Genomic DNA, 14195 nt, shown 5'->3' with positions numbered 1-14195 from the left:
GTGGGGTGGAGAAACCTGAGAGGGAGGCGGGGATGGAGTGTTGCCCCCAACATGCCGAGAGCAGAGTGGGGAGCCCATGGTACCTCCAGGCACTTTACCTGGAATCCTTTCCAGACAAGAGCCCTGCCTCGTGGGTAAGCAGAGAAGAAATCGTGCAACACCAGATCATCTGGGAGCTGATGGGAGAGCACCTTCCCCCGCAGTCCTTCCCGATTTCAGGTGCTGTTTTATACAGCAGGGCTCCGGCACCTCCTCCGCCCTGAGATGACGGAGCATTGGCCCAGAGCAGGCCCTCCCCCCTGAACCAGCACCAGGGTCTTCCTGGACTCTGGTGAGTGACAGCGCTGTCACCAGGACAGTGACAGCCCCAGAGCCGCTGGCACCCATGACAGGGGACTGGCTCGGAAATGCCAAAACAGGCGTTAGGAGTTCTGGAAGCAACTGGGAACTGTGGGACATTTTGCACAGAGAAAACAATTTCTGGTCAACCCATTCCAGTGATGTGTAGCTTGTACTCAACTATTCACAGCAAACTGTTTCAAGGACTTTATTTTAACTTGATATAGAGTCTGTTCAGTTACGAAAGCCATTTATTGCATTCTCTCCATTTCATAGCTGGAATTCAAAGTGCTAAAGATTCGATTCACTCAAGTGAAAAAAAAGATCAAGAAATCATCGTAAGAGCTATTTTCTCAAGAATATGGCCAGTATTTATTGTTCTGTGCCTTTAGATTACAGTACCAATGTCCTACTTCCAGTAAAGTGTGAGACATGGGTCTAACTAAGGACCACGTGAAACTTGGGCAACAAACAACCCTGTAACAGCTGTGACATGGGTGCTGGCCTCCAGGCCTCATGAGTTAGGACACCCTGCTTGCCTTTCCAGAAACGCAGTGGCTCTGGACACCTCAACTGGTCCCTGTGGTAGAGGGACTGAAGGATCCTTTTCTGAACTTGGCTTCTCCATGAAAGAGACAGGAGAATGGCTTAAATGTTAATACACCCTGAAACTTAGAAACAAAAACAAGTCTGTGTCTTCTGCAAAGCTGGTGAACATGTGGATGCCAGTGTTTTTAGAGTGAGATGTTTTAGGGGCAGTGGGTAACTGACTGAGTAAGGATGCGGTGTAAGTTTTTTTTTTTCCTGGAAAGGCAGAAAAGACTGAAAATCAGTTAAACATAACATTTAGAATGTAACATCTTCACTTGGGAAATTTATGAATATAAAATCTACACGGCAACAAAACACTGTCTTCTGATGATTGCACTGGCAAAGTCAGCAAACCCACACTAATTTCTGTTCCGCTTATTTCTTGGCTCAAGCTCAACACTTTCAGCTGACCTTGCGCGACGATTCTGTCTGGGACTTATTTCTGTGTCTTGAAGATCATTTCTGAAAATGGAAAAAAGAAAATGCCAGCTTAGAAAATGATGATCATTATTATTCTACAGCAGTTTCTGGTTTATAAGTGTTTTCCCATGTGTTTTTACTGTAATCCTCCAAATAGCCTTCCACTGCACTGACAAGTCTACTATGATAATTATTACTACTTTTATTATTATTCCCACTTTACAACTGAGAAAACAGTGACTTAGCAAAGATCACAGATCCTAAATGACAGAGTTAAGAACTGAATCTCCTTCTCCATCAGAATCTAGCAGTTTTTTGCTTCTGCTTCACATGCAGAAAGCTGCAAAAAAAAAAAAAAAAAAAAAAAAAATGCTTCCATCACAACAAGACGAAGCCAGAAGAGTCTAACAAAATCAAAATTTCTCTCAATCCTGTCAGAGAGCTGAGGTTGTAAGGGGACCAAGAAAACAAAGCCCCCTCCCAACAGAGATGGGCCATAAGCATCCCCTCACTTTGGGCAGAGTGCTGGGGGAAAGAGGTGGCTGCTATTCAAGTAAGTGGGAAGACAAAAGCAAACTTTCTCTGGATTCTGGAGCACATGCAGAGACCAAACTACATGGAGAAGAACAGGCTCCCAGACTACATGGAAAGAGAAGTCCAGACATCTCAGCAGAACATCGCTTCTATCTGCCCTGCGAGTGGGCTATATGCCACATAAATGACCACCCGCAGCCTGAGGCCAGCCCGGACTGAAGAATCAGAAGCAAATAAAATGGCTGTGGTTTAAGCTTCTAAGTTTCAGGGTGATTTGTTATATGGCAATTAAAAAACTAAACAGAAACTATTTTTGTTCAATTCATTCTGCTTATCTACCACTACGTAACAAACCATTCTCAGGAAACAGCACAATTGTTTATTTGATCATGATTCCAGATCTGGGCAGGGCTCGGAACAGACAGTTAAACTGAGTTTGGAGGATTCACTTCAAGGAAGGCTCACTTGTCCGGTGGCAAGGTGGTGCTGGCTGCTGACTAGAAAACTGGCTGGTGAGAGGGCTGCCCCATTCTCCTCCAACTGTCTTCTCCCCATGCCCAGGGCGGGCTTCTCACAGCGGAAGGGCTGGGTCCAAGGGGAAGAATCCGAAAAGTGAGCATTCTGGAAGGACAAGCCCCACTGTGCAAACACTAACCAAGCTTCTTCTCATATCACATGACCAAGTGCAGAATCAATGTGGCCCTTGAGAGTGTGAGTACTGAGGGGGCATGATTCACTGCACCCACCAAACTAACCCTAACCCTGGGTATATTCAGTTGGAAAAATCTATCAAGCTGTACACTTAAGATGTGTTCACATTAATAATAGTTCTTAATAAAAAACAATTAATAAAGTCCCCTCCTCCAAAAAGAGACAGCTAAATTATCAAGTCTCAACTAGAAAATATGTTGGGATCATTAGTGTATTGCAAATGACTTCTCATGGGGTTAGGATGAAATGCAGATTACCAATAGAGAAAATGATTCTTCCTTTTCTGATTTTATAACATTAGAAAAAGCTATTTCCTAAAAAAGGATTTTTTAAGGCACTAAAAGATAAAGCACAAGAGATAAAGAGTTAAAAAAAGATTTATAAGTGGCAATCCTAATCCACCCGGGAGTGTGTTCCAATCCAAAGAATGCTGACTGGCATATTCAATCTCATATGCCTACTGAGTGCCCACCCTGAGACTCCCCTCCCCCAGGCACCATGCAAGGTGCGGGGCCTGATGAACATCCTCTCTAGGAAGTGAGTCGGGGTTTAAGTGCAGACAGAGTGCTGCAAGATCAAGGGAGCAGTCAGGGGCTCCCGAGCAGAGCTGTCCAGGAAGGAACCACAACTCCTGTGTGGATGAAGAAAGGAGAAAAGGCAACCAAGGTGGAAGCAACAGCAGTATAAGGCAGTATGACTCTGAAGCAAAGATGAGAAGTTGAGCTTGGCCGTAACGAGGAAAGAGGGGTGGGGAAGGACGGTCCAGGAGCCAGCGGGCAGGCTGGGGCCGTAGCGCACGAGTCCCCACAGGACTTTAAACTACCACAGCGAACACGGTGTCTTTCAGGTCTCACTGGCAAAATGAAGCATACTGACAAGAGGCAGAGAGACAGCCAGCCAGACGGACGGCTGCGGCAGGAAGCCAGAGAGAAAACAAGGTCTTATGCAGACTGTGGCACAGGGGAGGCTGACAGAGTTAGTTCAGGGGTCATCCACAGTCCCGCTCCTCAACGAAGGGGCCCCAGAAACAGCATCAGCAGCGCCGGGGAGTGTGTCAAAATGCAAACTCCTGTACCCCAGCCCAAATCTCCAAAATCTCAATCTCGGGGTTCAGTGGAGCCCAATAATCTATTTTAACAAGTCCTCCAAGTGATCTTGATGTACATTTAAGTCTGAGGACAACTTATCCTTAGGGTTTTGCAATCAACTGCATCTGAGATGTGAGAGAGAGTGAGAAGCTGACAATGATTCTTAGGTTTCTGGCTGGAGCAGTGGGGAAGACTGTTGACACCACTGCCCACTGAGGGAGGATAGAGTGGAGGGGGAGCAGGTCTGAAGAAGGGACTCAGACTCCTGGAGGCAGAAACATCTCCTCCACAATTTCATGTGGAAACTGAAAGCTGGAAACATGAAATGTGAAATGATTTACCTGGACCATTTTTCTTCCTATTTTCATCCTATTCAATGTAAATATATCCTGTAGCTCAAGTTGGTAAGATGAACCAAAAATCATAGATATAAAAACCTGAGACCAACCTATAGAAAGTAGGGTTTTGTTTTGGGGGGGGGTTTCTTTTCTTTTTTTTTTTTTTTTTTGCTGCTTATGAAAATACTGCTTTATATGGGGCACTGTCTTACTAAAAGAACCTCTCAATCATTTATGGAATTAGGAGATGTATTGGGACTGAAACAGCATGTTCTAGGACTAATATCTCAAATATGTCACTTGTGATACCACAACATACCTAGAAGCTTCGTTGTTATTGTTCAGTCACTGTTGGGTCCAACTCTTTGTGACCCCCTGAACCGTAGCACGCCAGGCTTCCCTGTCCGTCATCATCTCCTGGAGCTTGCCCAAACTCATCTCCATTGAGTCAGTGAGGCCATCCAACCATCTCATATTCTGTTGCCTCCTTCTCCTCTTGCCCTCTGTCTTTCCCAGCATCAGGGTATTTTCCTGATGACTTGGCTCTTTGCATCAGGTGGCCAAAGTACTGGAGTTTCAGCATCAGCCCTTCCAATGAGTTTCAGGGCTGATTTCCTTTAGGATTGACTGGTTTGATCTCCTTGCTGTCCAAGGGACTATTAAGAATTTTCTCCACCACCACAGTTTGAAAGTGTCAGTTCTCCGGCACTAAGCCTTCTTTATGGTCCAACTCTCACATCCGTACATGACTACCAGAAAAACCATAACTTTGACTATATGGACCTTTCTCAGCAAAGTGATGTCTCTGCTCTGTGTTGATATCTCAACACTGTCTAGGTTGGTCACAGCTTTTCTTCCAAGGAGTAAGCATATTTTAATTTCATGGCTGCAGTCACCATCCGCAGTGATTTTGGATCCCGAGAAAATAAAATCTGTCACTGTTTCCACTTTTTCCCCATCTATTTCCCATGAAGTGATGGAACCGGATGCCATGATCTTTGTTTTTTGACTGCTAAATTTTAAGCCAGCTTTTTCACTCCTCTTTCACCCTCATCAAGAGGCTCTTTAGACCCTCTGCACTTTCTGCCATTAAAGTGGTATCATCTGTGTATCTGAGGTTGTTGATATTTCTCCCAGCAATCATGATTCCAGCTTGTGAGTCATCCAGCCTGGTATTTTGCATGATGTACTCTGCATATAAGTTAAATAAATAACATACAGCCTTGATGTACTTCTTTCCCAATTTGGAACCAGTCCATTGTTCCATGTCCAGTTCTAACTGTTGCTTCTTGTCCTGGATACAGGTTTCTCAGGAAGCAGGTCAGGTGGTCTGGTAGTCCCATCTCTTGAAGAACTAACTTTCCACAGTTTTTTGTGATCCACACAGTCAAAGGCTTTAGCATAGTTAATGAAGCAGAAGTAGATTTTTTTTTTTTTAATTCCCTTGCTTTCTCTAAGATCCAGCAGATGTTGGCAATTTGATCTCTGGTTTCCCTGCCTTTTCTAAATCCAGCTTGAACATCTGGAAGTTCTCGGTTTACATGCTGCAGAAGTCTAGCTTGAAGAATTTTGAACATAATCTTGATAGCATGTGAAATGAACACAACTGTACAGTAATTTGAACATTCTTTGTCACTGCCTTTGGGATTAAAATGAAAACTGAACTTCTCCTGTCCTGTGGCCACTGCTAAATTTTCCAAATTTGCTGGCATATGGAATACAGCACTTTAACAGCATCCTCTTTTAGGATTTGAAATAGCTCAGTTGGAATTCCATCACCTCCACTAGCTTTGTTCATAGTGATGCTTCCTAAGGCCCCCTTGACTTCACACTCCAGGATGTCTGGCTCTAGGTGGGTGACCACACCACCGTGGTTATCTGGGTCATTAAGACCTGTTTTGTACAGTTCATTGTATTCTTGCCACCTCTTCTTAATCTCTTCTGAATCTCATGAACAGTATGAAAAGGCCTATAAGCTTAAGATGCTCATGTGCAGAGCTATTATTTTGTTGAGAAGTAAAGCTGTGTGGTCCTTTCCTGATTGTGTTTCTAAAGCTGTACTGTGGCAGAAGCTGGTTCAAACTGCTCCACATTCAGCTGAAACCAGGAAGCCTGGATTCTTACCCCAGCAGCGCCACTACCTAGCTGTGAACCTTAACCTTGTCAACTTACCTCTCTGGAGCGCAGTCTCTTTCCCTATAAAATGAAGGGACTGGACTAGACGAGCACTCACATCCTTTCAGGTTTAACAGTGCCTGTCTCTGAGGATCAGCGATGGGATTTGTTTTCTAAGTGCTTTCTCATGGTAATGACTTTAAGAGGTTGGTCATCATTGCCAAAAATGGGCTTGGACTCAGGAATTCTGGGTTTAAGTTTGTCACAGCCATTGATGTGAGGGTTTAGTTTAGTATGAACAGGGTGATTCATGGCACAAGAGGAAGTAGTTAGCTAATGAGTGGTCTCTTCTCCCAGAATTCAAAGTTCAGAAATGCTCAGGTGAAAATAAGGCAGCCACAATCTCAAACATTCATAAAACACTACTGTTTGAGCCACCAAATACCTTTTCCATTCTCCCAGTGATTCAGCTATAATACTACAAAATGTCAGCACAGTGAGCCTCATTCTTGGGACAGACAACTTAGCTTAATGGTCAAGAAAGCTGAATTTTGACATATTAGATTGAAATCTGTTCTATCACTTATCACTTATTATTAACTGACCTTAGGGTAGAGATTTACCTCTTTCAGCCCCAGAGAGGCTTTCAGAAACATGAAGACATCAAGAGCATCAGATTCTGCTAAGAAGTCAAAGGAGATGTGGCCTAACATGTTGTTCTTTGGACTTGGCCACCTGGGTTTGATCCCTGGGTTGGGAAGATCCCCTGGAGGAGGGCATGGCAACCCACTCTAGTATTCTTGCCTGGAGAATCCCAGGGACAGGGGAGCCTGGCGGGCTACAGTCCATGGGGTCGCAAAGAGTCAGACACGACTGAGTGACTAGGCATGGCACAGCACAACATGGTCTTCAGTGACTTCAGTAAAGGCTATTTCAGAAGAACTGAGAGGCCTGGCTGAGGATGTTGACAAGTAAGCGAGATGAGGAATGCAAAGGGCAAGCAGAGGCTGTCTCTCACAGGAGAGACACGAGAGCAGCTGCAGGAGGAAGCTGAGTGAGAGGGGAGGCTAAGTGTTTAGTTGGCTGGGTTCATTTGGGAAAGATTCAGGCTCGCTGAAAACCCAATGAGAGGACTTCCCTTGTGGAGCAGTGCATAAGAATCCACCTGCCATGTTGGTGGCCTGAGGGCTGAGTTTTTTCACTCCTCTTATTTTGGGTGTTGCTACTCTGCAGCCCACGGGATTTGTGGGCTGGACCAGTGGTGACAGGGTTAGAAAAGGAAATGTAGGAATCTGGCTCTCAGAGACAAGGTTTGCAAACCTGCGACAATTCCAAGATTTCCTAGAATAAAATAATCCCCAACTGATTTTGAAATTGGATTTTTGTTTAGGATCAAGATTAGGACAAGAATAGGTGTGCCTCTTCGGATACATTTGTGTAACAAAGAGTGTCATCAAGCTTTTGGGCTCTCGGTAACCGTAATTACCTATAGTAGCAGTGTCCTTCCTGAAATCAATACGTTTAAGATCTTTTAAGTGCGTAAATAGTAAGGAAGCATTGGTCTTACGTAGCTTAAATACAAATTGTACTTTTTTTGCACATTGGATTAAAGTTATTTCCATCAGCAACAGTCTGTTTTTAACCAATATTAAAAGATTGTTAGAACAAATGTTTACATTCTTGAAGTGTATTTCATCATTGGTTATAGCTTTCAGTGGAAGACAACTGCCTTTTCATAGCCATAAAGTGAATTATAAGTGCTGTTCCAATTCCAACATTTCTTTAGGAATATATTGAAATACCAACAATAGTTTGAATTATGTTCTGTAATAAAGTATCAGTTCTTTTACAATGTAAAAAAAAAAGAAAAGAGAAAAAGAATTTGCCTGCCAATGCAGGGGATACAGGTTCGATCCCTGGTCTGGGAAGATTCCCATGTGCTGTGGAGGAATGAAGCCTGTGTGCCTAGAGATTGTGCTCTGCAACAAGAGAAGCCATTACAACGAGAAGCCCAAGCACCGCAATGAAGAGGAGCCCCTGCTCGCTGCAACTAGAGAAAGCTCGTACACAGCAACGAAGACCCAGTGCGGCCAAAATTTAAAAATTAAAAAATTAATAAAAAAAAAAAACAAACCAGTGAGACAGAGAGAGAGGAGTGGAGGAGAGAAGCAGAAGTATCTCAACAAGAGCAGAGAGAAGTGGTAATGTTCCTGACAAGAGGGCAGGAATGAGGTAGGAAAAAGTGGACTCTATAATATAGGGACAACCTTTTAATATAAAAGGAAGGAATTATAAAAGGAGGAATAAAATATGTACAAAAACAGGCAGATTTATACATTCGATGTTGGAAGGGTAAGGATTCCCACACAACAGCTTCTATTTCCTCTACCAAAGAAGAGACAAGGTCTTCAGTGAGGTTCGAGCCACTGAGACCTGAAAAGGGTGCGAATAATCTCTGTGAAGAACAAGACAAAAAAATAATCACAGAAACAGTAAAAGCGCTAGGCAGCTGTGAGGGCCCACTTGGGGAGTGTGATCTTCCTGAAACTGCAGTGGAACAAGTCTGCCTGGATGAACTACAATCTTATGACTAGTAACATTTAGGGAAGGATTAGAAGTTTTCTAAAGACTCTAAACCAGTGCTTAAGGCCTGACTGTTAAGTCCAGATTACAAGTAACCAGAATTATTAAGCTAGGATTCCATTTCTACGCAGAAATATACAGAAACAAGTAGTGAACCGGAAATCTTTACCTTGAGATGCATGAATTACTCTTTCTTAAGTCAGTAAGCACAAATATTCTTTGGTTTGCAAATCAATTGTATAGAACCATAATTTATCAGGTTAAAGTACATGAGTATTTAGTGACGACGAGGACTCACTTATGTGATGCTTCCCAGGCTTCTTCTTCTTCTAGAAGATCTCTTATGATGTCTGAACTGGAACTAAAAGGATATGTAAGTCAATATTGCCTGATAATAAAATGACTGTGCTTCCATTTATATAAAATTATAAAAAATGCAACCTAATCAAAGGCGACAGAAAGCAAATGAGCAGACCAGTGGTTACCCGCGGGGGGTGGGCAAGGAGGGACTACAAAACGGCACAAGAAAACTTTGAAAGTGATGGACAGTCATCATCACCTTTCTTGAGTAGATGACATCACAGTACACATGTGACAAACTCATCAAATTGTGTGCTTTAAATATTTGCAGTTTAAAATGTCTATTGACAGAAGAATGTATAAAGAAGATGGGGTACATATATACAATGGAATATTACTCAGTTACTAAAAAGAATAAAACCATGCCATTTGAATCAACATGGATGGACCTAGAGAGTGTCATACTGAGAAAAATAAGTCAGACAGAGAAGAAGAAACACTGTATGATGTCCCTTATATGTGGAATCTAAAAAGAAATGATACAAATAAACTTACTTACAAAACAGAAACAGATTGAGAGACTTCAAGAAGGAGCTTATGGTTGCTGGGGGGAAGGATGGGGAAGGGATAATTATGGAGTTTGGGATGGGTATGTACACACTGCTATATTTAAAATGGATAACCAACAAGGACCTACTGTACAGCACATGGAACTCTGTTCAATGTTATAAGGCAGCCTGGATGAAAGGGGAGTTTGGGGTACATGTATTTGTATGGTTGAGCCCCTTGCCATTTACCTGAAACTATCACAACATTGCTCGTTAATAGGCTATATCCCAATACAAAATAAAAAGTTAACAAACAGATAAAATAAATAAATATTTGCAGTTTATTATACATCAATTCAATGAAGCTGTGTTAAAAAAAAAAACTTAATTAGTAATAATAATGAAAAAAAATCACTAAAGCTTAAATAAATCCCTTAATAAAAAACTTGAATTCAACTTATGGTAACCAAAATCAAAGTATGTCTTAAAAAATTGCATTTTAATGATGAAATTCACAAGAGATATTAAGTTCCTTAGTGGCTATTAGTCCCTTTGTAACCAAATAAAGTACAATGTAATTAATTTGAACTGTACTTATACTATAATTTATAATGCAACCTAAAGTGCTGTGTAATCTTTGGCCGATCTGTGCAAAGGGGCCGAATCAATAGAGTAGAGAGGGCATGTATTATTTCTTCAAAAGAAAAATGCTTTGAGGCTTTAGGCCTACCAAATATATATAAAATGTACATGAATTTCTTTAGACATCCAAGACACAGAATGTCATGGGCACTGTATGAGACAAATTATAAATAGTCATCACAATCCCCAGGGTAGAGAAGGTTCAAACAAAGGAATCACTCTCTCTCAGGCAAGACACAACAGGTGTGGAACTGTTAGTGCCAGTCTTATTTCTAGTGATATTCTCATAGACAACAAAAGTTTAAAAATTATAAAGATTTGAAGTACCAATGAATCATTCTCACCCACTTCTGACAAACTGCTTTGAAGCAGTGTTTGCCTACAACTCCTGAACAAAAAAATAAAAAGGGCAAGAGTCAATAAACATAGCTCTGTACCAAGTATTTCACTCAAGGGGTTCCCCCAATTCAGGACACTCCAGGAGCCACATGCAGGGCGCCCTGACCTCACTTGTCACCCAGCACTATCCCCCAACCAACGCCCTCCCACTCGGTGGCAAAAATTGCTCCTACTGCGAACTCACGAGCCTGGGGAAATGGGGGAAAGGGGTGGTCACACGGCTGTGGGTCCTTGTAGGTATCACATCACTAGAAAAACAGTCAAGTCGGCTTCTTGCTGACATCCTCTCCCCAGCAGACACATACAATATTTTTTAAACAGGAAGGTTACAGAGCATCCCCACTACTCCAGCTAAGCAAGCAGGATGGCCAAGCCTGTCAAATAACATAACAGTCTGTGATCAATTTACTTCTGGGCTTTCAAATCACTAACACAAATAACTGATTTATTGAAGGAAAATATCTGCAGTGTATTAATGATACAAACCTAACAGGTTTTTGCTACACTACCTCAATGAGAACAGATGGTAGAGGAGGTATACAAAACACACATCTCAGAAGTGGTCTACAATCTCTTCTTCCTCTGCTACTTCATGACCACCGACCAACATCATGCATGGCTCCTTGAATTCCTCAATTCTCATACCTTTCCTTCTATTCCAGCTTGTCACTAACCTGATGATAATCAAATCACTAAACTGAATGATACAAAGTTTGGGAGGTTTGATGTTTACCTAAAGTGAACTTTCAGTATATTTTGCTGTATCTGCTGTTCCAATTCAAGTCACCACTACTAAGAAACTGCGAGTTGATGCTGACTAATACAACTAAAATAGCAGACAGCAATGTCCATCCCTTTTGAGGATAATGTGCATGCATGCTCAGTCATTCACTCCTGTCCAGCTCTTTGCAATCCCATATACTACAGCCCGCCAGGCTCCTCTGTCCATGGAATTTTTCAGGCAAGAATACTGGAATGGGTTGCCATTTCCTACTCCAGGGGATGTTCCTGACCCAGGGATTGAACCCACATTTCCTGGCATTGGCAGGTGGATTCTTTACCATTGTGCCACCTGGGAAGCCTCTTAAGGTAATGTACTTACTATATTCTACTCAAAAGCCACATTCCTGGAATTAAACACCAAGTTTCACAAACAGGATTTTACAAAGAGACTATTGGGTAAAACATGCAGTGTTACTAAAATGACCACTCTCAGATCTCCTCCTTGTGGACAGCAGTAATTAGTATCTTTAAAATCTTAGTCATTTTAATATGGCTTGGAGATCAAAAATTCCTTTCACACACTTTCAAGATATCTAAACAACCCTCCATAAGAGAAAATAACTACTCACTCTGGTACACCCAGAGTCAGGGCATACACAAGCCTACACAGGCTATAGTTCTTAATTCTCAGACAAGAACTTTTTTCAGAGTAAATTTCAGATTCCCTGCAATTTGAATTTGAAACAGTCCAACAGATCATGATTTAAGAGTGGAGTCTGGAACCTGAAAGTTACAGTTTGCTGTGGAAGGGTATTTAAATCACATTCTCTGATGTCACCATCCAGACAAGGCTAAAGTGGATATGATTATACAAACTAATACACAAGACAAAGATTCACAGGCAAAAAATATGAATCCTGAATTTTATGGAATCCCACCCCCTATTCGGGAAGAGCCTAGTAGATCTATTTGAAACACCCACACTTAATTTTTCATACCATTTAGATTTCATTTTCAGCTCAAACTTTCAAAAGTGTAAGCTTAGCTATTTTTTATTTGCTGGCTGGTGGTTGGTCTTTGTCCTAGTTGATCTTCCTATAATTTATTCTTGTCATTCTCTGATCAAAAGAAGTGGCATAACATCTTACCAGGTGAAGGAAATAATTTCTTTGCTTATTTTTCTTGCAGCATCTTATTTCATTCTACCCGTGAAGATTTTACACTAAAGCTGAAAAGTGACATACCAAATACCTCTGTCAATGTTATGACTGGCCATACTACACAGAAGAAAAAAATCAGATTTACATATTAGACAAAGTTAAGGTTTCAGTCCTATTTCTGTCACTTAGCATGTAATCCTGGGCAAGTTACTTAATCTTTCCTCAATATCCTCATCTCTAAAGTCAGGATCAAAAAAACATATAGTTTCAACTCTTTGCGACCTCTTGAACTACAGCCCACTAGGCTCTTCTGTCCAGGCACTCTCCAGGCAAGAACACTAGAGTGGATTGCCATTCCCTTCTTCAGGGGATCTTCCCAACCCAGGGACTGAACTCGAGTCTCCTTCATTGCAGGCAGATTCTTTACCAACTGAGCCACCAGGGAAGTCCATATATAGTTCACAGGAATACTATAAAGATTAATCAATATAATACATAGAATGTTCAGTATACAGCTTCACACACAGTAAGTGTTCAATAAATATTGCGTCCATTTTCATAAACCAGATGTGGGTCTGAATTACCTAAATAACTGCCTCAGTACCATGCTTCAATTTGCCCTAGGAGACCAGATAACCGTGTGCTGTTTTAATCTTTGATTTCTACTGTTTCTATGACATCAGGGTGCAAATTCATCAAAACTTGATGTTTATCCACCATGGCAGGTACACAAGATACTGTGGGGTAGATAAAATGTAAACATCTGCTATAAAAGTCCTGTGGATTAAAGATTAATTACAAGTGGAATTTTTCTATTATCTAATAGCTACTCTCTCTCAATTCCCACCTCCCCCTCCAAGTCTCTGCTTATAATTGTGGCATTAATTTGAGCATGGTTGAGTACATTCAACAAAAAGAAAAACCTCTTTAAGGGCCAATCACTGGAGGATCATAAAATCCTACCAAACAGAACTTAAATAAATGTTACCAGCTCCACGAATCCTTTCTCAAACTCCCTTTTCAAATAATCTGTTCTGTAGGGTAAGCAACAGCTTATGTGCTGAATATTTGAGCAGTTGGCTGACAATATTAGAACAGTGAACATTCTAGGTCAAAAACAAAAAAATCACTCAGTGATAAAACCAAAAATTACTATTTTGTTAGCAACTATTCGGAGGAGGCAATGGCACCCCACTCCAGTACTCTTGCCTGGAAAATCCCACGGACGCAGGAGCCTGGTAGGCTGCAGTCCATGGGGTCGCGAAGAGTCGGACACAACTGAGCGACTTCACTTTCACTTTTCACTTTCATGCACTGGAGAAGGAAATGGCAACCCACTCCAGTGTTCTTGCCTGGAGAATCCCAGGGACGGGGGAGCCTGGTGGGCTACCATCTATGGGGTCGCACAGAGTCGGACACGACTGATGCGACTTAGCAGCAGCAGCATTATTACTTCTACAAATCATTGTGATGACTAGATTACATAATTGGCTTTAATTCATATTAGAACCATAGGTTTCACGTCAAGTTGACAGGGGGACAAAGGCTCAGATAAAGTAAAGAGAACTGAGGGATGTTTTCATGTTCTCTACTAGATCTAGAAAAAGATAAAATGAAGAAAGCTTCAAATTCAAATACAAGAAAAAGAGAATACCAGAAAGAATTTATCACGAAATACATGGAAAATCCTTAATAAGAGATGAA

General features: G+C 41.6%; 1 protein-coding gene across 1 annotated transcript in view; it reads right to left on the bottom strand.

Moving 5' to 3' along the window:
- Positions 1-531: 531 nt before the first annotated feature.
- The window catches only part of RAD18 (RAD18 E3 ubiquitin protein ligase), a 99807-nt gene continuing 86143 nt past the window's right edge, over positions 532-14195 (bottom strand). The window contains exons 12-13 of the mRNA XM_065935277.1: positions 9018-9080; positions 532-1392 (exon numbers count right to left, since the gene is read on the bottom strand). Of these exons, the coding sequence (XP_065791349.1) occupies positions 1290-1392; positions 9018-9080 (166 nt within the window). The 3' untranslated portion in view covers positions 532-1289. The remainder of the gene's footprint in view (positions 1393-9017; positions 9081-14195) is intronic.

This window comes from Muntiacus reevesi, chromosome 4, assembly GCF_963930625.1.
Source record: "Muntiacus reevesi chromosome 4, mMunRee1.1, whole genome shotgun sequence".
Taxonomy (NCBI): Eukaryota; Metazoa; Chordata; class Mammalia; order Artiodactyla; family Cervidae; genus Muntiacus; species Muntiacus reevesi.
The sequence above is the reverse complement of the archived record's forward strand: the minus strand, read 5'-3'. Positions and strand labels throughout refer to the sequence as shown.